At 39.3% G+C, this 23,127-nt stretch overlaps 1 protein-coding gene across 5 annotated transcripts in view; it reads right to left on the reverse strand.

Moving 5' to 3' along the window:
* LOC121514907 (inositol hexakisphosphate and diphosphoinositol-pentakisphosphate kinase 2-like) overlaps positions 1-23,127 on the reverse strand; it is a 103,495-nt gene that overhangs the window by 8,394 nt on the left and 71,974 nt on the right. For 3 of the 5 annotated variants that reach the window (XM_041795329.1, XM_041795330.1, XM_041795328.1), the window contains 3 exons: positions 20,227-20,364; positions 18,008-18,121; positions 11,441-11,524 (listed from right to left, as the gene is read on the reverse strand). In XM_041795329.1, the coding sequence (XP_041651263.1) occupies positions 11,441-11,524; positions 18,008-18,121; positions 20,227-20,364 (336 nt within the window). Of the gene's footprint in view, positions 1-11,440; positions 11,525-18,007; positions 18,122-20,226; positions 20,365-23,127 lie in introns of those variants that run through there. The other 2 variants (XR_005992335.1, XM_041795331.1) reach the window with 2 other exon arrangements.

Genomic DNA, 23,127 nt, shown 5'->3' on the forward strand with positions numbered 1-23,127 from the left:
GGTTGTTCTCTCTTAGATCTTATGTTTCTGTAGGTCCTGAGTGGAGCGTTAATCTGCCACATCCCCAGGATTAACAGTCCCTTTACTCCTTCACAAACCGCTGTCTGGTTACCATGGAAATGTGCTTTAACTCTCCTTCTTAAGGGGGAGATGAGAGGACAGGCTGTGGGTGTGGAGGTGGTACTTAAGGTCCTAATAGGACACCTTCCTGGAGTCTAGATGAGGCCAATTCTCTCACCAGCACGCCTAATAGTTACTCACCTCTTTTGTCTTTGACTCCCACCTCTCTCCCTCCCTGCACTTACATTTGCATTTTAGGCAATTAGCCGACTGCAGGATAAGTCACTGAAGAGTGGGGACAGGGTAGGGGTTTGGGTCACGATGACCTCCTACAGTAACAGAGAAAAAGACACATGGAACAGACACGTGACCAGACATTTTTTAAAACGTCGAAGAGAAAGTTTGATTAAATGTTTGGGCCAAAAACTGAGGCTGAAGTAAGGCGTAGATGTGGCAAGTAAGAAGGAGAATTGACACAAGCTGAGTCATGCTCTGGATGTACTTGCATGTTATCAGGGGCATGGGAAAATAATCTGTTAATAAGATAACAAAGTCCACACTTTTAGGGAGGAGTAAGAGGAGGATGTGGCAATTAAGCATTGGCCTAAGGCAGTGATCATCAACCGGAGGCCCAGGAGCCATATCAGGCCCCCTCAAACTCCTCATCCAGTCCCCTAAAGATGATTACTAAAGATGACTTTTATCAGCAGTTTCCTTGCAAGAGAATAAAATCAATAGACATGTTTCCTGTATGTGCATTTCACCAAATGGGACACAGCATATTAGCATCTAACCCACTGATGGACAACATGGCAGCCTTAGAATTATGTTGACAAAATATTTCAATCACCCCCTTGTGGCTGGCTGCGGTATAGGTGATAGGGACTGATTCCTCAGTTAATGCCTTAAAATTCCTTAATATTTGAAAGAAAATCCATATACTAATCAAATAATATGTTTACATACATTGAGTCAACTGAAAATCTGGCCCTTGTACAAACTAATTTGATGATCCCTGGCCTAGGGCTGGCCTGACCCCCTGGTCGTTCTGTGGATGTCACAAGGACCCCAAAACCACCAGCAGTCTCAAGGTGTGTTACAAGGGGTGAAAAGTATAGTGAAATGCAGTCGAGTCTGACCTTGGCAGCCAAAACACCAACCCCCCTTTGACTTGTGTCCAGATGTCTGCCCCACACAGTATCGTTAATGTTATTTTGTCATCTTGAGGTAGTCAGAAGCATTATTTTCTGCTCTTATGTATTTACCTGCACCTTCTGTTGAAACCAGAAGTCACGTTTTTCAGCAATTCTATGGTCCACGACTGCACATTTGAGATTAGATTCTTTTCTTTCTGCATGCTAGAGCAATGTCTGTTAGTATGAATGATGCTAACAATGTTTATGTCCACAGATAGTATGAGGTACAGACACGAGAGAGCAGAGCAAGCCAATATTTTCACACAGGGAGAAGTAAGTGGCAGCAGTTTATTTACAACAAATGTGAAGAAGACTTTCTTCTTCTGTGGAAAATTTCAGTAGGTTTGACCAGTGGAATGATGCTGCACATGTCAGAGCAGTTTTGGTTAAATAAAAATGTATGATGCATGTTTGATGAGTATGCACATCTGAATCGGATTGCATGTTTCGCATGTGAACAGAGATGTCTGATCACAATAAATTTAATCGGACTTTAAAAAAATTGCAGCTAGTACGACACTTTGTTCTTCTTCCAATAAAGTAATGTGGTCTGGTTTGAATTACTGCCACTGTAGCTACATCCAGTACAGCCATCATTTATTGGCTTGCGGTTAGACTAAGTCATGCCTGTAGCTACCGCCTCATTCTCCTCAAACAGTGCTGATTGGTCCGTCTTTCCTCAGACCAGGCACAATTGTTTGAGATTGGTTCTCTGCAAGATTGAGCTGCCTGATGACGGACATGGAATCTGGCCAATCATCTGGCTTTGCAGTTTTCCATTTTCCACCTCATTTTGATGCATTGTTTTAACCCTTAAAAGGACGGGGTCAGCATTGTTTGGGCAAAGTATCCCATAGGGACATTTTTGTGTGCTGCCTCAGTTTCTCTCAAGTCTTTTTAATTTGAACTGAGCTCCTTTGTTTTTTACATGCCTGAAAACAGACTCAAAACCAGGATACTCAAAGCCGAGTTAACGCTCTCAATTATTAGCACGTCTGATATTCAGGAGGAGAAATCCCCAAATAGATGAGCTGAGAACAACATTTAGTGGGACTTTCTCCCTAAAGACTTCCTCTGGCATTTTTCATCCAACTTTGTAATTAATTACAGCTCCAGAGACTAAGATGTATTATCTTTAAAGTCAAGGACGTGTAACATCATTCCTGATGCAACTTTGTCAAAAGTCCATAAACTACCGTCAGCCAATCAGAGATCGTGTTGTGGTGAATGAAAAGAAGAAATGTTTTGTGTGAGAGGAGAGCTTTGTGACTGAAGCTGAAACAGTGTGAGAGCTGACAGAGTGAATGGTGTGTATTTAAGTGTGTGTTTGTGTGTTAGTGTGTAGAAAACAAAGAAGATGACTCGTCATGCAGACAGAGGGGGGATGACATCAGCTTTTGGCTTCCGGTGAGTCGGCGGTCTCTGTCTGAGTCTCCCCCTCGTCTCTCCCTCCTCTTCATTCACTCAGCATCTCTCAGGGGGAGTCAAATACATCTGGGGACGTCACCATGGCAACGCATGGGAGCAATAAGAGGGAGGCGTGAGTCATCACTATTTTCAAAAAGCTGTTTGGAGAGGAGTGGGAGAAGAGGAGGTGGAGAGGAGAGAGAAAAATGGGGTGAGGTAGAAAAGACTGGAAAAGAAGGGAGGACAAAGAGGGGGGAAAGGAAAGGAAACTTTGGAAGATAGGAAAGGAGACAAGGAGAAAAAGAAAGAAGAGGTGAAAAGAGAAGGAGTTAAAGGAGAGAAAACAGAAAAGGATGTGGAATATAGAGGAAAGAAGTAGCAAAGGAAGGAGGGAAAACAAGGAGAAGAGAGGAAAGGAGATCGATAAAACAGAGGAAACAAGGAATCCTAGGAAGTTGTGGCTAAAAGGAGAGGAAACAAGAAGAAGTGTTACAAATAAGGAGAACAGAAGTAAGAAGGCAAGGAAGGAAAACAAGACAACCTGAAAAATAAGGATGAAAGAAGAGACAAGGACAGTAGACACAGAGAAAACAGGAATGAGGAACAAGGAGATACAGATCATTCAGAGGGTATTCAGGATGCAGCCCTCCACTGATCGGGGCTATATAGCAGTGCCTAGATGAAAGCCTGTCCTCAGTACAAAACGCATGAAAGCCAGCTTGGAGTTTGCAAAAAACTAAACGTGAAAGCCAAATGGGATGCGAGGATGGTTGTCCTTCTAGAACTTTGTCTCATCTCCACACCTCCCTTACAAAGACCCTTCTGCTCAGTTTGGCCGGACGATTGTGCCTCGCAACAATCCTGTCTCTGAGCTCTGCAGGCAGCTCCTTTGACCTCATGGTTGGGCTTTTGCTCTGATATACATTGTTAGCTGTGAGGCCTTCTATAGAGAAGTGTGTGCCTTTTCAAATCATGTCCAATCAATTTAATTTACCATAAGCAGACTCAAATCAAATTTTATTCTTAGTTTTCCATAAACATGGCATTGTTTCAAGAAATATCTGCATAAGAACAAAACTGAACATGACAGAATAATCTGTAGTACACCAAAATCAGAGAAGATGATTTTGGAGCAAGCACACCCAAAACTTTTCTCTTTACCCAAAACTTTGTCCTGGCTGACCTCCTGGTTCAGGGTTGCCAGGTGTGAGTGACAAATCTAGCCCAGTGGCTGATAAAAACTAGCCCAAAACCAAGCCCAATACTGAAATTTAACAGTAAAACCTCTGCCACAACACAAATATTGCTTTTGTGCATGCAGGTTTGTTGTATTTTAGGGTAAATAAAGTAGTTTTTTCTCTGCTTAGGATATCAAATGCATACACACAAGACATTGAAATGAGGAACAAAGAAAAATGAGGAAACAAGGAAAAGCATCAAAGAGGAAATATGGAGATTATTTATATGGAATAATTGAAGAAAAATGAGATTAGCTCAGAGGGAGCAGGAGAGGACAGATAAAGAAAAAAAGAGAGGATAAGGAAACAAGCAAGTAATACTTCTGTAAATGAACAGAGGAGAGAGTGGATGAAGTGAAATATTGTTAAATATTAGAGAAAAATAAGGGGAAAAAAGGAAGACAGACCACATGACCACAGGGGGAGGATAAAATAGGCAGGGGCTAGAAAAAGGGAAGAGGAGAATGCAGTGCAAAGTGATGAAAAGAAAAACAGGCCGACTTGAGAAATGAGACTGTGTAAGGAGGAGGAGTGTGTTGGCAGAGCGGTGACATGGAGCTTTGATTATTGAGCAATAACAAGCCGACACTCACAGACCTGTAGGTAAGAGAACATGGGATCTGTGCTGGTTAAAATAAAAAGATAACATAGAGCCAGATAGGTTTGGATGGCTTTTTTCTCTTAAAGGGGACATGTTTTATCCTTTTAAGACAAGTTTATATTGGTCTCAGAGGTCCCCAAAACATGCCTGTGAAGTCTGTTGCTGAAAAAACACTCCAGTTTTTGATGTTTGCATGTCTAAAAACCCCCTCTGTTTCAGCCCTGCTCAGAACAAGTTGTTTCTGTGTCTGTGGCTTTAAATGTTACTGAGTTGTCTGACTCCGCACCTGACCACACCCCTCTCTGGAAATGGATGTTGCTCTCCTGAACCTCCTCTCACCTCAGGAGAGGAGGGCAGAACTTTCTTCCAACTCCCCACATGACATCACGAGGGGAAAATCTGAGAAAGTGATTTTTGCATAATATGTCCCCTTTAATAAATGAAATCCTCATTTAAAAACTGAATTATGTTTAGTTGTATTATCTTTGTCTAATATTAAAATTTGTTTGATGATCTGAAACATTTAAGTAGGACGAATACACTAAAAAATGAATCAGAAGGCAAATACTTTTTCACAGCATTGTAGCAGAGAAACTGTTGGAAAAACCTCCAGTCAGCGACATTAACAAGAGCATAAGTCTATGTCCACCTTTGTCATGTAAAAAAAATAACATGGTACACAAGTGGCATCAAACAGTAGATACACCCAGCCTACAGTGTGATATTACAAGACCAAAACTCAGTTTCCCCGTCTATTTACATGCACAGATTATGTGGACTAGGCCTTAGAATCATTACTGGTCACAGTTGTATTCTTATTTTTAGAATTAATTTTTCTATCCACTTTTTTTATAAAGCATATTTTACATAAAAACATAATAACATATTAAACAACACAGCAACAGTAAAATCAATCTTCTTTTTATTCCCCTCTTTACATTATCACAGCTGGATCCTTCACAGATCCACAGAAATGTTTGTACACATGTTTAACTTTGTTCTCCAGCAGCCAAACTCTTCATCACATTAACACACTGTACCTCCTCTTCCTCTTTGGCTGACATTAAATAGGACATTAAATAATCACATAAATACACTCCACGACAGCAACACACCTGTAGGTAGAAAACATGATTCCTTTTAAATCTCGTTCCATCATCTCTAAAATGCATTTTGAAATAAATCTACATTCATTCATCTACAGCAGATGTTTGCAGGGTTCTGGAGTCCGTTCATTTTCAATTTCACCTGTTTGAAAGGAGCGTGGAGTTGATTTCTTTCTCCCGTTTATGCTTAAGAGTAGCAGATAAAAGCTTTAACATAATAGTCACAGCGCTTCACTGAAATAAATCTTTTTTTATAGTGGACCTTTAAATCTGCAGGGTTCATCTAAAGAATTTCTTTGGAGGTTCAAGTGGTGAAGTCACTTTTAATTTTCTTTTCCACATAAAAAACTGAAAATGAAACGACCTCAGTTCAGTCTTCAAACTATTTTCCATCTGAGTTGTTAAATCTTAGTTCACAACATTCCTTAGACTGATTAAACACGTGTTAGACGGGTTATTTGGTGTGACAGCGACACAGTTCAGTCTGCACTAAAAACTCTTTCTTCAGGTAGTCATCATCAAGTTAATATACATTTTTACTTTGAACTAAATCAAGTGGTTCTTCCCTTCAATTCTACAATAGAACTATACCACAGTTTGTAAAACTAGTCTCTGATTCATAAACCCCCCTAATCATCAAAAAGTCATAAAAATACAGCAGAATATCCTCAGTGTCTAAAACTGTGGTTCTAAACTGCTCCAGCCTCAGGACCCACGCACAAAGCCTGAATATGAAGAGGCGACTAAAGTTTCCAAAACATTTGAGTTATGTCATAGTTTGGACCTTAAATGGAATAAAATATATCACAGACAGGACAATGCAAATGTGTCAAAGCCCAGAGAGGACATGCATGCATTTTATTTTATTCCTATTTTATATTATAATGTTTAAATTCTCTAGAGATTTTAAGAAATATACAAACTACCATGGGACAACCAGTTTTGTAATCCCAAAGTAATTACATAAATAAGTAGGGATGCACGATATTGGACTTTGCTGATATCCAATGTGTTGATATTTAAATATGTTTTTCAGACAAGAAATGTCAGTCCTTTTAGACACACTTTAAGGTTTGAGGATGACCAAGGAAACAAACTTGAGTCCTTTAAAAAACATTTAAAAGTTTAAAGAATGAGGATAAATCAAGAAAAAGACCCCAACTGACATAGGTCTGTTGGTTCAGTCTAAAACTCCACTCATCTATTAGTATATTTGGACACAATTAACAGTTGATATATGCTGAAATATGCAGGCAAAATACTGAATGTAAATATCGGCAGAAATGTTCATATCTGTAGATACCGATATTGGCCTTTTTAGGCTAATATCTAAAGATACCTAACCTTGCAAAGCAGATGGATTCGCTCGGTTCCGTGTTTCTCACTGGCAAATCCATCTTGCAAAGCTCACATCTGCTCACGTTGCATGTTTTGTTGCTCTGATTGGCCCGTAAAGATGTGACAGACAGAACATTCATCCAATCACCCTCAGAGGTTTATTTTTAAGGCTCTGCCCTTTCCTTATGGAAGGTTTACCAGATGGATGTGTGATGTCCGATATGTCAGGTTAACAGATATTGATACCAGACTAATAATATCGTACATCCCTATAAACAAGTTGAGATCTTGAGAAAACAACCAAAGTGTACTCACTATAGCAACAAAATGCATTAACATTAAATACATGAATGTCCTTCTGTAGGACTTCCATACATCAACTTTTTGCCCCAAATTTTGTACCCATACATATATTTGCAACCAACCTCCACGACCCCCCAGCTGAGAACCACTGGTCTAAAATACTCTACAGTGTTCTCTAAAAAGCCATTTAAAGGCACATTTACAGACATTTGTTTGACTTTAACAGCAGAAAATCACAGAAAATAAAGTTTGATAAAGCTTTCTCAAGTTTTACATTACAGATGACAGCATTTAAATTGGTTCTTGTTACTTTGGTTGTATGAGGAAAATCTGCATACAAAATGTACAATAGGATGTATCCAGCAAACACTAAGCCTACTCTAAAATGATAACTCAATGAAATCTCTGAAAGTAAAAAAGTGCCATGGTTTTGTTGTTCACATGAAGCCAGCGTTCAACCATTGCCCATTATCTGGCTGAATGTGTTCATAGTTGGATTTACATTCATAGTGCCTTTGGAATAAGCTCCTGTTTTACATTTTTCATGTCCGACCGTGTCAAGTGGTTTTATATCAGAGGTACCCAGAATTAAGTTACGTATGTGTGGTCTTAAAGGAGTAGTAACGTAAGCAACTGCATTTTACTGAGAGTTAAGATGGGAAGACTGATGCAATTCTTCTGCTGATGCTAAATGTACGCAGTACTCTGTTAGCATAAACACAGTCCGTCTTTGTTGTCCAGTGGCAACCAAAAGTATTTATCAAAACTTTAGAATCTGAAATATCATCTGAAATGAACCTGAAATAAAAACATAAGATCATATTTTTGTACATTTACATTAAAAGAGCTAATGTAAGGGCTCCAGTTTAACTCAGCTGGTTGAGCAGAAAGCCATGTATGGAGGCTAAAGTCCCTGCAGCATCTATCCTGAGGTTGACTTTAGGCTCAGCAATTTATCAAAATTGAGACTTAAGTGTCCTACTGCAATTTCCAAATCGCAGCAGGTTTAACACTTCCCCTTCCCAAAATGTGTTTCAAAATACCAGTTCTTTCAGGACTGATTATAAGGATTGATTGTTTACTTTTAAAGCACTTCATGGTGTGGATCCTGAATATATATCTGAGCCAATGTAACTTTACCATCCAGCCTGAAATCTTCAGGTAGGAACCTCCTCACTGTTCCCACCTCAAACAACAAAAGGAGACAGAGCGTTAAAAGGTTGGGCACCTCGGCTGTGGATCGACCTGCCTGAGATCTCAGACAAGCTACATCAGTGTCTTCTTTTAAATCTCTTTTTAAAAACATATTCTATCAGAAAGCCTTCTTGTGAATTGTGTTTTATCCATGGTTCCTTGTCTAATATGATTGTTTTATTCAACCACTGCTCTAGGCTTTAATTATTTGATCCAATTTTTCATTCCTCTTTAATTCTTCTAAATCAGTCATTGTTACGACTGCTTTTTGTACCTTTTACTTTAAAATCCATGATTATTTTTTTCTTTTATTGTGTTTTCATTGGTGGACTTTGATATTTTTGTAAAGCACTTAGTAAAATTGGTTTTGAAAAGTGACATACAAATAAACATTATTATAATTATTATACTTTTTTGCAGCACATTGTTCACAAATCATGCAAACATTTAAGTGTCAATTTTTTAGAATACTTTGCAAAAAATCCAATTTCCTCAATTGTGAATATGTTCTTTTTTTTATCAAAATGAGAATGATATAAAATTGATAATTTCTTTAAATACGATTCATATCAAATTTGCAATATGAGTAAAAATAATCCTAATAACATATTTTTTTAAACCATAGAGCCCTACTTTGACAATGAGCCTCAGTCCTTTGGTGCATGTCTCCCCTCTCTTTCTATCCCACATTTTTAGCTTTTCCTCAGCTGTTCCGTTGAATAAATAACCCCCCCCCCCAAAAAAAAAACAATCTTCCACGTATTGATGCCAATTAGCCTTACTAAAAAGAGGAAACCTTTTCACACAAAAATGCCATAAAAAAACAAATATTTAGTTATTTTTAGATATTCTTTTTGTAGGCTTTATAAAACATTATTTTACTACCTATTGACCTCCTGCAGTCTTTCAAATACTATGACGCCACTCATTACAGCGGACAGCTGAAGAACTGGCGTTAACTTTGGGCTAGTCTGCATTTTTGTCTTTTATCTTAGCCATAAAAGTATCAGAAAGTAGCATAACTGCATTCGCCCTCTTTACATAAATGTCAGTGGCTCTGTCAGATGAGTAAGCTCACTTCAAGGGCTCATAATCAGAGAAACCTGAGGAGACCAGACAGAAAGAGGCTGTTCTAAAAGGATACAAAAGCCTTGATACTGATGTAGCTGTCCAGGTGAAAGCCTCTTTGTTAAGTTTAGCATTAAAATATCCACATGTGGTCATCATACATTTATTTAATGGAAAACTACTCAAACAGGCATTCTCAAGCACTCTGTTTCCATTTGGTTGAAAGTCTCCTGTAAACGGTAACGTTTCCAACTGTAACACCGATGTTTTTCAGCATTCGCCCATTCAGTGCTTCTGTTGAAATAATGCCCTGGAAAATGTGGTTTCATGTCTCATAAAATGATTTGCAGGTACTGATACACTGCCTGGCCAAAAAAAAAAGTCGCCACCCGGATTTAACTAAGCAAATAGGTATGAGCCTCGTATTGGATAATTACTGCATGGGCGATTATCTTTCAGCTGGCAACAAGTTATCTAACCCCAGCTGATGCAATGAGTAACTTCTCATTTCTTAAACAATGGATTTTTTCTTCCCTAATGGCATGTGCATATTCCAGGATGACAATGCCAGGATTCATCAGGCTCAAATTGTGAAAGAGTGGTTCAGAGAGCATGAGACATCGTTTTCACACATGGATTGGCCACCACAGAGTCCAGACCTTAACCCCACTGAGAATCTTTGGGATGTGCTGGAGAAGGCTTTGCGCAGTGGTCAGACTCTCCCATCATCAATATAAAAATTAATGCAACACTGGATGGAAATAAATCTTAAGACATTGCAGAAGCTTATCGAAACAATGCCACTTCGAATGCGTGCTGTAATCAAAGCTAAAGGCGGTCCAGCAAAATATTAGAGTGTGTGACCTTTTTTTGGTGGCGATTTTTTTTTGGCCAGGCCGTGTATTTCAAGCTTCTAATCTTTCCTTGAACAAAATTTGCACGACAAAGATTATTGTGAGGACTTTGTGGACAAGACTATCTATTTGGCCCTAATATCCAGTAAGTAACTTTTGCCGTCCTGGGTTGTGTGAGACAGACTTTGTGTCATCAGATGCAAAAGGTTGACACACCTTAGCAGGGTGGCTAAAGGCTGAAAACCTTTGTGTAATGCTAACAGTCTTCTGGCTGCAGCTTCATATGCATCAGGCCATCTTAACTCCTGGCAAAAAGGTGAAAGTGTTGCATTCTTATTAATTTTCCTTCAGGAAACATGTATCTAAAAACAGCACAGTCATGAGAAAAATGGTCAAATGTTGCTTGATTTAGCTTGAATCGAACAGTAACAGTGAACTGTTCGTCCAGGGTTCAGCTGTAGAACAGCTGTGATGAGAAACAAATTAAAATCAATGAGTGCTGACACCCTGACTCCCAGTCTGTGACGTATTTCAGCCGTACATGTCCGAGATCAGGGTTGAGGCAGCTGGTGCATGACATATTTTGTAGAAGAGCTGTTGGTTGATAAAAAAAAAAAGGAAAAAGAAGAGAAGCAGCAGGCACTGATGTTGTGTCAGCGTAGGCAGCATCTTGATTAAACTAAAGGCACAACTGGTCTGAATGTTGGCACTGACGCTCAGTCGGAGCTGCTCTGTGAATATGTGGACATGTAGAGAGAAAAGAAGACATATAAAACTGCTAAAAGTCCTGGTGTTTCTTCTTCATCCGTTTTCTTGTTCAGATATTTGGTGCTATAGCTGTAGAGTCCGTGAGCAGTTATATTTACAGTCTGAGTGTTTCATAACACCCGAGGCAGAGCGGCCTTTCCCTCCTGAATCAGACTCTTCCCTCCAGTGCTTCTGTGTCTTTTTTTGTGAATGTGAGCAGGAGGAAAAGATGAATCAAAGCAGGGAGAGACAGACAAACCACAGTCTTCCGAAGAAGCCCTTTAATACCCAGAAGTCTTGGTGTTTTTCAGGCTGACTGTCTACTCACTGAAGCTGAAGTTCAGGCCGGAGCTCTCTGTGATCGGAGAGGAGGGGCCGGCACTGGAGACTGCACTGGAGGGGATGCTGCCATCTTTGAACAAAACAACACAGAATACACTCTTTACAACTCACAAACAGATTCTTACGCACATATTGTACCAAATGGTACAAGAATATATATAAAACATCCGAATAGAGCATTAATTACTTGACTCAAGCCCCTGCTGCACTCTGTGTGAGTATTATCAGCATTAGTTACGGCGTGTGCGTCATCAGAAGCGACATATCAGAAAACAAAAGCAGAGGCCTGTGGTGATCTAGAACATGAAAAGCGTCATCCTCTTGCCACTTCATCCTCTGTTGCCATGGAGAATTTCATAAAAACAGTTTTTTGGATTCATAAATCAAGCTGCATGTGCGTCAGAGAGTTACAATAACCTGGAGAGAATATACTCTAAAACACTGAGGTTAGGATCAATCAGGATTAGAAATCCTCACAATTCAACAATCAATACAACTACTCATATTTCAGCACAAATTAGGGAGTTTGAGCCTGTTCCATGTTTTCTGACAAAAGAGGTGCATCTCAATAAATTAGAATATTGTGGAAAAGTTAGTTTATTTCAGTAGTATATTGTATAGATTCATTACACACACAGTGAACATTTTAAAGTCATTATTTCTTTTAATTTTGATGATTACGGCTTACAGTTAATGAAAGGCCAAAATTCAGCGTCTCAAAAAAAATTACATATAAAAAAAATATATATATATCATATATATATATTTTTAATACAGAAATGTCAGCCTTCTGAAAAGTACGTCAATTAATATGAACTCAATACTTGGTTTGGGCTCCTTTTGCATGAATTACTGCATCAATGCAGTGTTGCATAGAGGCGATCAGCCTGTGGCACTGCTGAGGTGTTATGGAAGTCCAAGTTACTTTGATAGTTTTTGGGTCTGGTGTCTCTCATCTTCCTCTGGACGATACCCCATAGATTCTCTATGATTCTCAGGTCCGGCAAGTTTGATGGCCAGTCAGGCACAGGAATATCATGGCCATTCAACCAATTTCTGGAAGTTTTGGCTTCACTGTGATCAGGTGCCAAGTCCTGCTAGAAAATGAAGTCAGTATTTCCATAAAGCTTCTCAGCAGATGGAAGCATGAAGAGCTCTAAAATCTCCTGGTAGATGGCTGACAGCATTGACTCTGGACTTGATAAAGCTAGAACTTCCACTGATTGTGGAAACTGAAAACACTGGACTACAAGCATCTTGCACCTTGGGACCTTGATTTCCAAACTAAATACAAAATTTACTTTCATCTGAATAGAGGACTTTGGACCACTGAGAAATTGTCCAGTTCTTTTTCTCCTTAGCCCAGGTGAGATGCATCTGACATTGTCTCTGGTTCAGAGGGTGGTTTGACACAAGGAATGCAAAAGTTGTAGCCAAATTCCTGGACTTGTCTATGTGTGGTGTCTCTTGATCCACTGACTCCAGCCTCAGTCCACTCCTTGTGAAGCTCCCCCAAATTCTTGAATCTACTTTGTTTAACAGTCCTCTGAAAGCTAAGTTCATCCCTGTTGCTTGTGCTCCTTTTACTACCACACTTTCCTCTTCCAGTCAACTTTCCATGAATCTCCTTTCATACAGCCTCTGAGAACAGCCTGCCCTTTAGGCAGTGATCTTCTGTGGCTCACCCTCCTAGTAGAGGGTGTCAATGATTGTCCTCTGGACAAGAGTCAAATCAGCAGTCTTCCCCATGATTGCAGTTGTGTGTACTGAACCAGAGTGAGAAAATGAAGGCTCAGGAAACCTTTGCAAATCTGACTTTTTCCACAATATTCTAATATTTTGAGATAGTGTATTTTACATTTTCATGATTTGTTTCACTTTGTATGAGATTAATCGAGAATGTGGAAATTTAACTTTCTGAAGTAAATCACAGGAAAAAAGTGACATTTTACACAATACTCTAATTGTTTTAGATGCACCTGTGTATTTGTTACAATGTTACTATGTTGGATAATCATATTAATTGAAGGCTAAGTTTCAGATCAGTAAGAAAACATGTCAGAGTATCCCTCAGTCTTCAAGCAGCTCTACACACATGATTTTAGTCGGCTGTTTTCTGCCACTGAAATTCTACATCACAAATCTTTTTTTTAAGATTATTTTTTTTGCATCTATTATGACAGGACAGCTGAAGAGAAGCAGGAAATATGGAGAGAGAATGAGGGGGAAGACATGCACCAAACAGCACCAAGACTGAGGATCGATCCCACGACCAGTGCGTTCAGGACCACAGCCTCTGTATATAGGAGCCTGCTCTACCAACCAAGCTAAACTGGCACCTGAGTCACAGAACTTCTTATTTGGCTGTATGCCAAAAGAACAGCCAAAGACTGAAAAAAAGGACAAACTCTAAGGGTTTTTCCAGACTGGGTGTGTGGTAGCTGTGTGACTGTTGCAGTCAGCTTCAGCTCACACCATCACAGTTTTCATAGCAGGCGCAAGTGTGCTGCAAGTTGGCTGTCTCCCTGTTGTCGTAGCTCTTCTTTCTTCATAAGTTTTACTGCAACAAACCTCCATATAAGTGTCTATATTCATTGTAAACCAAGCTGGGAAAAATCTGGATAAAAGCATTCCTTTCAGAGGAGGTGGGTTTTACTCCATATTTATATACAGTCAACAGGCAGAACGGAGGTTTTCCACCGACAGAATGGACTATAGTTTCCTATAGTGAAAATCTGATGATTAATATTCACAAAATCTGGACTCTTAAAACCTATAATTGCCAAGAAACAATGTTAGTTCTTCCTCTAGATGTTAATAAGTAATACAGCCCAGCTGTTTTGTAACTACAGTCTATAGAGGAACAAATAGTACGAGCCACTAGAATAAGTCAAGGCTTTAACCTGCAGCATCCTGAAATATCATGTACACTGTGTGATAAATGAGGTATCAGTTATTACAGGGAACCGGTTGGTGCAAAAGAGAAAGAAGAAAAAGAGCAACACACTGTGCCAAAATTGTAAATAAAATACACAAAATAGAGGATGAAAAAGAGAGCTTGTGCTTCATCAATCATCAACACTGGGAAGAAGATAAATGAAACACCCCACCACCCAGGGGGATAAAGAAATAAAGCAAAGAAGAAGAAAGGAGAGCTTTACAATTAAGGGTCTGAGATGTTCTCAGGTTTTATATCTGATCCCAGAGGATGGCTGACATTCTGGTCTGCTGTTATTAAGCTTGTCTGACATTTTCAGGGCCTTCCTGATGTATTAAGACTAAATTTTTTTCCCAGAATACAGACTGTTGAATGAGCACATTTAACATGATGCTCATAACCACAAAACTCATGCAGGTGGTGTTAAGAGCAAGAGTGAAAATGTCATTTATTAGCTGGCAAAAACATTTACATTAGGTAATTCATAAATAACTGATCATTAAGGCGATACCCTTTAAAATAGTATGGACTAAACAATACAAAGTGAAGTAAAATAACATTATTTTAGCCATTTATCAATCAATAAAACGCTGAAAAACTCGAACATTGTTCTTTCAAAATTATTACAAAAAATGTTTGGTTTTCACAATTTGAAGCTAAAAACAAGTTTGCAGCCATTAACTGATCAGCTCCCCAGAATACCTGCTGAATAAAAGCTTTAGGGGCCAGCGATAGCCAGGGTAAGAGGCATTGTATTTGTCTGTCCATCCATCTCACGCTTGTGAACGTGATTTCAAGAACTCTTTCAAGGATTTTGAGGTCAAATGTCAGAGTTCTTGGGCTTCATGTTCATCACTTAAGCACAATATCTAATGAAGAATTGTCTTCAAACTTTGCACCTACATTCACTTTGACTTAAGGATGACCTGATTCGATTTCTGAGGTCAAGGGTCACTGTGACTTCAAATCTTGTGAGACATACCAGTGGATAATTCGTGCACTTGCTTTATTTTGGTGATTTCCAGTTCCGTTATCCTGGGTTTGTGTTGCTAACTTCACTATGCTTCTCCTGAGGCTGCTTCCCTTCCCCCGTGGCGCTGAGGCTAATTGTTCACACCTGAGACGGCTCTGCAATCAAGCTCTCCCTCAAGAAGGCTGCAGACTCTCATCTCAGCGCCAGAGTATTATCGACCTCTCACCGTGGTACTTCAGCTCACTCTCTGGTTATCTGTACGTGAAACTATTGAGTAATTATTCTAGTGAAATTTGTTGATCGCCTGACTAACCGTGACTCTCCTCCTCTTTTCCAGTGCCTCACTCCTTCCTCGCATTAGCCCCAACCCCAGCACTCTCTCTCACTGGATTCCCTCACTACTCTGGACTCGTGGATTTCCCCCCCTTCCTGTACTATCAAAATATTGTCAATAAATCTGTTAAAACTTGTCATCCACGTCTGCTTCTGGGTTCAACACACCACACAACGTAACATTCTTGGTTCGGCAAAACTTCAGTATGACTCTTTGCTCTTGTTTTGATAAAGAAATGTAGTCCAGGTTTGATTAAACTGCCACTTTTCTACGGCTACATCAGAGCTGATAGCTACAGTGGTGGCAGCCATTGCGTACATCAGTACAACTCAACCCACCTGAAACAATAACAGCTTCATGCTGAAGAAACAGTCAGCAGAGGGACCAAAAAAATCATGTAGTTGGAGCTGGCCTTTAACCGCTCTCATAGCTACCACCTCCTTGTCCTCATATAACAATGATTGGTAAGAACTGTTTTCAGTTCAGCACAAATATTTCAGATCGAAGCTTTGCAAGACAGATGTGCCTAAAGAGAGTCTGGCAAATCCATCTTCTTTGCAAGGTTACAACTCCACCTCTTTGTAAAAACGTTGTTAGTTTAAAACAGGGTTATCAATACGGGTCGACCAATCTGCAGCCTGGATAATTGTAGGGACATATCCAGACTTTGGCCATCAATCTATATTAACTTTTTACTTTGCAAACTGATGATGTATTAACTACTTTGGCACCATTGCAAGTTGTGTTATCCAATCTGGCTGCTGTCAGTGAGAGTACTGCATCAATTCCCCCTACAACTGTTCTTTTTTAAACTATGCTATTTCCTGTGTTGACTCTGCTGTTACAAACTGCTGTACATCAAGATGTCCAGATGTAGAAGTAGGTATCAAAGATCTGACACTTTAGCAGCTGATCTGCTAAATCATTTCCTTTTAACTTCTGCTCAGTTCAGTTTAGCAGTTACCTTCTCTCACTATGGCTCATTCTTCTCTCCTGCTCTCTATTCCTATTCCTTATCCTTTACCAAAAATGGTACAAGCATCATTGCAGTTTGTTTATGGCTTTGGAGGTTAGGGCTTCTCAAAAATGTATGGTAATTTGTTTTTTAATGATACATGTACACCTAATCACATGTTGTAAATCTAACATTCAAATTACTAAAATTTATGAATGATCCATTTTTACTCTAAATGCTTATCAAGATCAGTTACTGGTCTCAAGCTAAAAACAAGCAGGATCCATATCAGCCATGAAAAAAATCAATACTGGCTGACCTCTACTCCCAAGGCCCCTTCAGTTACCTTCAGCTTTGTCCAACATTTTCTACAGCATGTGGGTCACAGTGACCTTGGGCTGTATTTAAGCTCCTCAGGAGCTCTACCTTCCTTCAAGTATTGTCTTTTGAGGTGGTTTTACATCTCAAGAACTGCTTTTATTTTTTCTGTTTAGCATGTCAACACATACAATTTTGACCTACCACTGTATTTTTACTGTTGAAATATTGTATACCTCATAAAACCATCAGGCAGTAGCCCTAACTCCCTTTTTTCTGATACTCAAACATCTCCCTTAAAACTATCAATTTCACAGAAAGAAATGCCAAATATCTAATTACTAAATCATAATCACTGCTCTAATTTGAAGCTCAGCTATGGATTCGACGCTCTCAGCTGGACTGAATTTGTGACCTGTGTGCAGTGATACAGTCACCAGATGTGGCCTGATAGGAGCTCATTTATCTGCAGTAGCCCTGTTAGCAGTTACTATCAGTTACATGGAGGCTGGCCGAGGGGTAGGAGGGTGTACATTTTTCATCCTAAACAGAGGTTTGCTGAACATGCACAGTGTTCCTCAGCATCACTCTGCCTCTCATTCACACAGTTACTCATTTTTACTCAAGAGGGCTGTTCAGTGTAGCGACAGTCCATCTGCAGAGCAGCTTTACAGGAAGGACTGAGGATTAAAAAGCCTTGTTCAGGGAAGAATCTGAGACTGATCCTCGGCCAAGAAGTTAATGCAGCAGATGAAAGATTCATTAAGTCATTAAGTTAGATTTTACCTTCCAGAAAGGGCTTTTAAAGCCAGCCCACCTAATATCAAACTCTTTCTTTCTCTTCCTCTTTCTATTAACAATAAAATAATCTCAACTAGATTGCATAAATTAGATCTATTTTTATCTAACAGGACTTCCTGTTATTTCTCTTTTGACAGTGTTAGTTCTAACCTTCCAGACATTTATCGCATGAGACAAAAGTGGCATAAAGCCAAAAAAATCAGTGAAAATCACACTCAAAAAATGAACACTCACGCCACAGAGGCTGGCTCGGCGGTCTCAGAGATGTTTCAGATCCAGATGAAGACAGAGGCTGCTGAGGGCTGTACAGAGACGTCTGGCTCTGAGAGTCAAACAGGCTGGAGAGAGCTGGAGCCAAGACAGTGAGAAAACAACAACATTAAGATCCATTAGGAAATGTCAAGTATGTAATCTTATAACTTTATAGAACCACAGCGCAGTCTAACATTTCAAATCTTTCCGATGCTTTCAATCCAACACATTTAGATTCAGAACAAAATAATGGCTTTGAGCTAAGTGTCAGCATTGATTAGTGGTTTTCAGCATTTATATCAGATCACCAATTAAAGAACTGTGGCACATTTTTGCTAACTGCAGAAATTAAGTGGTAAATGAACGACAGAGGTTTAAAGAAACTGTATGGCTGCCTAATTATCTAATTCAAAACTTGTGATCAACCACTTAATTTCAAAGGTTTAATCCAATGGTTCCCAAAGAGAGGCACAAGTTTAGACACTAGGACTAAAAATTATGAAAAAAATATCTAAACGGGATTAATCTCACTCATGTTGCAAATTTGATATGAATCCTTGTAATGGAAGGAAATAACAAATTTTAAGTCATTCTGTGTTTTTAGTACATAAACATATATAAAAACAAGGAAAGTTGAATTTTTTGCAAACTATTCCAGAAAAAAAAATGACACGTGCTGTTTACATGACGTGAAAAGCATAACATCTCTGCAAATCAAAATGTATTAAACTAGTAAGTACTAGTGGTAACAACAAGCACAGACATACGTACTCGTGCGCCATGGCTTGGCCTGACCGGCACCGTGCTGGCACAATGCTCCTCTCTAAAGTCACACTGTTAAATGTGCATCACTGGTTGTAATATGATCCATGGTAATGTGAGTCTAAAACACGTTAATTCTTCTGTGTCTAGATAAGTGATGAGAAATGATGGAGCATATTAACAACCACACATTTTTTGAGCTACAGCAGGGAGCAGCAATAACAACAGGTTTTACACATGTTTAAACTTATCTTAGATTTTTATTTGGGCTTTTTGCCTTTATTAGATCAAGAGAGGACAGCCTGAGAGAGGCAGGATATATGTTGAAAGAGAGTGGGGGAAGACATGCACCAAACATTGACCGGAAATAGATCCTGAGACCAGTGCAATGAGGACCAAAGCTTCAGCTAATGGGTGCCAGCTCCACCAACTGAACTAAACTGGCGCCCCATTTAAACTTATCTTAACTGTGCAGAACTAAAATAGTAACTGTAATAGGAATGGTATAGAAGATTGTCTGTGGGTGATAGTAATAATTCGGTAGGTGAGATGAGAAGCAGTGAGAGGGATATTCATTTTTGTTGTATGGATGGCAGTATTAAATTTTATTTATTTTTTAAATTTTCTATCCTTTTTTGTCTTATCATTTAACATTGCTGTCTCTTTGCATTTTTTTGTTTTATTTTTCTTAAATGTAATACAAAAAAAAGTCAAATTGTAGGGTATGTCTGTTGATCTTGTGAAAATCTAATAAGAAATTATTTTAAAAAGCTTACCTTAACCCCTTTTTGTGTTAAATTTAGATGAATTTAATCATTCCCATAAAGTAAACTCGTAGTTGGACAGATCTCACTATGTTGCTCAAAGCAAAAATCAATAATGTTCAAGGCCAATACAGGAGCACACAGAACATTACTCCACATTCTTAGATCCTGATAATAGCTGTGGATTATCATTTCTCATATTTCTCTGACTATTGGAAATGTTGCATTATATCTTACTACTTTATATTTTCATACATATTTTTTCTATTGACTTTTTAATTATTTTATTTCCAACCATTGAATCAGGTTCATCGGCGAAAATATTTGACTATTCTCAAACACCCTTTAAGGTGAAGGCTAGCACTTAAATTATTCCTTTTCAAGCTAGAACACACAGCCATCATCATTTACGTTTATAGAAATTACTAACAACCTTACACTCTCCCTTGGCCACAATTGACAAAAGTACTCTCTTTAATGAAATCCTTGAAAAATAATCTCAGCCTTGTATGAAGATGATTCAGCCATGCAACAACCTTAACCTGCATACTTGATAACTGCTGCCCAAAGGTTCTCTCCCTGAACACCTTTTTTCTGCTTTAAATACTTTGTAAAGAACAAACCAGAAGAAAGAAACACTATAAGAAATATGGCAGTTAGACTATGCAGGTCTACCTTTCATAGTTTTGGCGTGGGCCTCACTGCTGCTCTCACACACTGTGTTGAGGAACTCGTCCACCTGCTTCAGGGACAGCAAGTTGTGCAGCGTCTCCAGCGGGTAGATTGAGGGTACCATGGAGCAGCCTTCAAACCCTGCAGCACAGACAGGAGAGACACAAACACAGCACATTGTCTTCATCACACAGGAAGGGGGGAATGAACGGAGGCAGTGTCACTGCCTCTCTCCGTGCATGTTTGCTGTTCTATGTCTGTTCGTTCTCTCAGTGCCATGTTGAAAAGCAGCTACTAAATATGGCAGCCATTTTACTGTTAATAATCCACTGGGCTTCAAGGTGCCTGTCAGGTCAAAATGAATGGCTCATTTCCTTCAACAACAGCTAGTTAAGTTTTCCTAATGTCTGGCCTCTGACGGTAGCCTCACTATGCAATCTTCCAAGCAAAATTTAACCTCACAAACAACAAAGCAAGGACAATATATGGCTCATGTTACTGCCCTTCTTTGATGAGTAACAAAAACAAGGACTATTTACAGTGCCTTTAAAAGAAACAACTCCTTTGGATGTTTTACCCTTTTAATGATTTTTATAAATTAATCATGGTCAATAAAACTTGGCTTTTATGACAAAATAAACTTTTAAAACACCAGTGAAAACAGATTTCTAAATGCTTCCAAACGCTTTCTATGGGAGGTTTCCAAGATAAATGTAAAATATATCCATGCAATGGATATATAAAACTGTCCATTTGGAATGTCAGGTTAGAATTATACTGTACTATGTGCAAATCTCATTTAAACATCCTTGGAGCAACAAAGCCTTATGACACCCTGACATCTTTAGTGCACCACCGAGGGGCGTCCCAGAACCCGGATCCCCCGGAACACTGCGGGGTGCGTAGATGGCCTAGCCGTCTAATGCGCTACCCATATTCGGCCGGCCCGGGTTCAAATCCAGCCTGTGGTCCTTTGCAGGATGTCCCTTCCCACTCCTGTCCCATTTCCGACTCTATCCACTGTCCTCCTCTGTCCAATAAAGGCACTGAAAAGCCCAAAAATATATCTTAAAAAAAAAAAGGAACCCTGCATGATCAGACAGATATTTGTATCTCTCGTATGCATACTGATCTAAAACAATCACTAGATATCTTTATTACCTCCGCCAAGGAGGTTATGTGATTGGCAGGGTTTGTTGGTGGTGGGTTATATGCTCCTGAATACAGAATTTTTTTAAGGTGAACTAATCCCAGCTCTGTAACATTTTTTTTTAATTTATATGGAGTCTAAAAAAATTAGCTGAATTTAACAAACTCAACACAAACACAACAGTGCCATGGCATAAAAACAATGATGTACAGCATGGCTCACAAAAAACATTTGATAAAATAAACAACACAACAAAACCAAAGAAAGCATGATCATGACGAAGCGACACCATAAAAAAGGAAATGGATGAAGGTTCATTGCATCCATGTCCCAAGAGCATGCTAGTCAGCCTTGCATTTTTCCATGATTAATGTCCTGTGGCTTCACATCTTTCAGCAGCTACTCCCTGAAACAACTCATCCAACACGGCTACACAAGCAGAACAAACTGCAGTCAGCACTTACTGTACAGAAGGCATTCAAGGCCTCCAGGAGCTAACACATAAATTTCCCCTGTTGATAGTTTACTCTCATATGTTTCAGGAAAGCTCTTCTGTGTTAACGCTTCTCGTGGGATCAATCATGTGCAGCTCATAACAGAGAACCCTGTACGGACATCAGGGATTGTTTAAGGCTTATCCATAGACTGTGCATACTCTTAGAGGCAACACCCACTGGTTTCTGATGATAATGAGCCTAGCAATGGTGGTCACCTCACGGTTAACAGGCGCAATCAACCTTTTATAAATAAAAAAGGGCTTTAAAGTTTAAATGTTTTTGTACCAGGCAGTAAATATGTTTATTTCTCCTGTCATTCCAACACTAAAGGGACTGCAGGTTTTGCACTGTCTACTCCCTTCAAAAGTGGACATAGTTGCTTGGGGTAATCATACAAAAAGTGTAGGTTAGTTTTATCCTGCTGTCCCCTGGGTCCAAACCCGTGCTGCTAATATCTGTACAGGACATTCCTTCGAAGACCTTTAGCCAGTTATGTAACATACACATAGCCTTGCAAAGCCGATGGATTGGCCGGATCTGAGTTTGTCATCAGATGGCTCTATCGGACAAACTTTAGACTGAAATGCTTGTTTCTGGTCAGAGGATGAACAAACCAATCAGCATCATTTGACGAGAGAGAAGCAGCAGCTGTGGGGAAGGTTTAGTCGTACTGCAAGTCTGTAAAGTAGTGGTGTATAAAAATACTTTTCCCTGAGTGCCAAATATAGAAAGATATAGGGATTGTGGAGCATTTTTGATATCCCTCGTCTTAAGTGCATTTAAGTTGGTAAAATTAATCCTGTATGGGTTGGATAGGCTTGGTGATTCAAGAGAAACAGTCTACATCACAGCTTTCCATTCATAGCTGACAAGACAGGTAGCGCATCATTATTAAGGATTATGGGGTGACCAATCAGATTTCAGGGTGGCCCTGGTCAGTGCCGGCTACCACAGGATCTGAGTTTATATAGGTCTCCAATAGTGATACATCGTAGTATTTAAGTGTTAACTTTTCAACACTTGAAGCTGTTTTTTAACACCACAGTAAAATCATTCTTTTCTGATGTGTTTCAGCAGATTGATTAATAACATAATCAATCAATTGCCTAAGTGTAATACTCAGGCAACTTAACAAGGCTGTTACATAGTTGAGACTTGTGGTAAGCAATAGACTCTTACACTCATACTGTGAAGAAATCTGTGGCTGATTCAGAGCACAGACAAGTTTGTGCAGATAAAGGCACAATGAGGAAGGTT

Source organism: Cheilinus undulatus, linkage group 9, assembly GCF_018320785.1.
Source record: "Cheilinus undulatus linkage group 9, ASM1832078v1, whole genome shotgun sequence".
Lineage (NCBI taxonomy): Eukaryota > Metazoa > Chordata > Actinopteri > Labriformes > Labridae > Cheilinus > Cheilinus undulatus.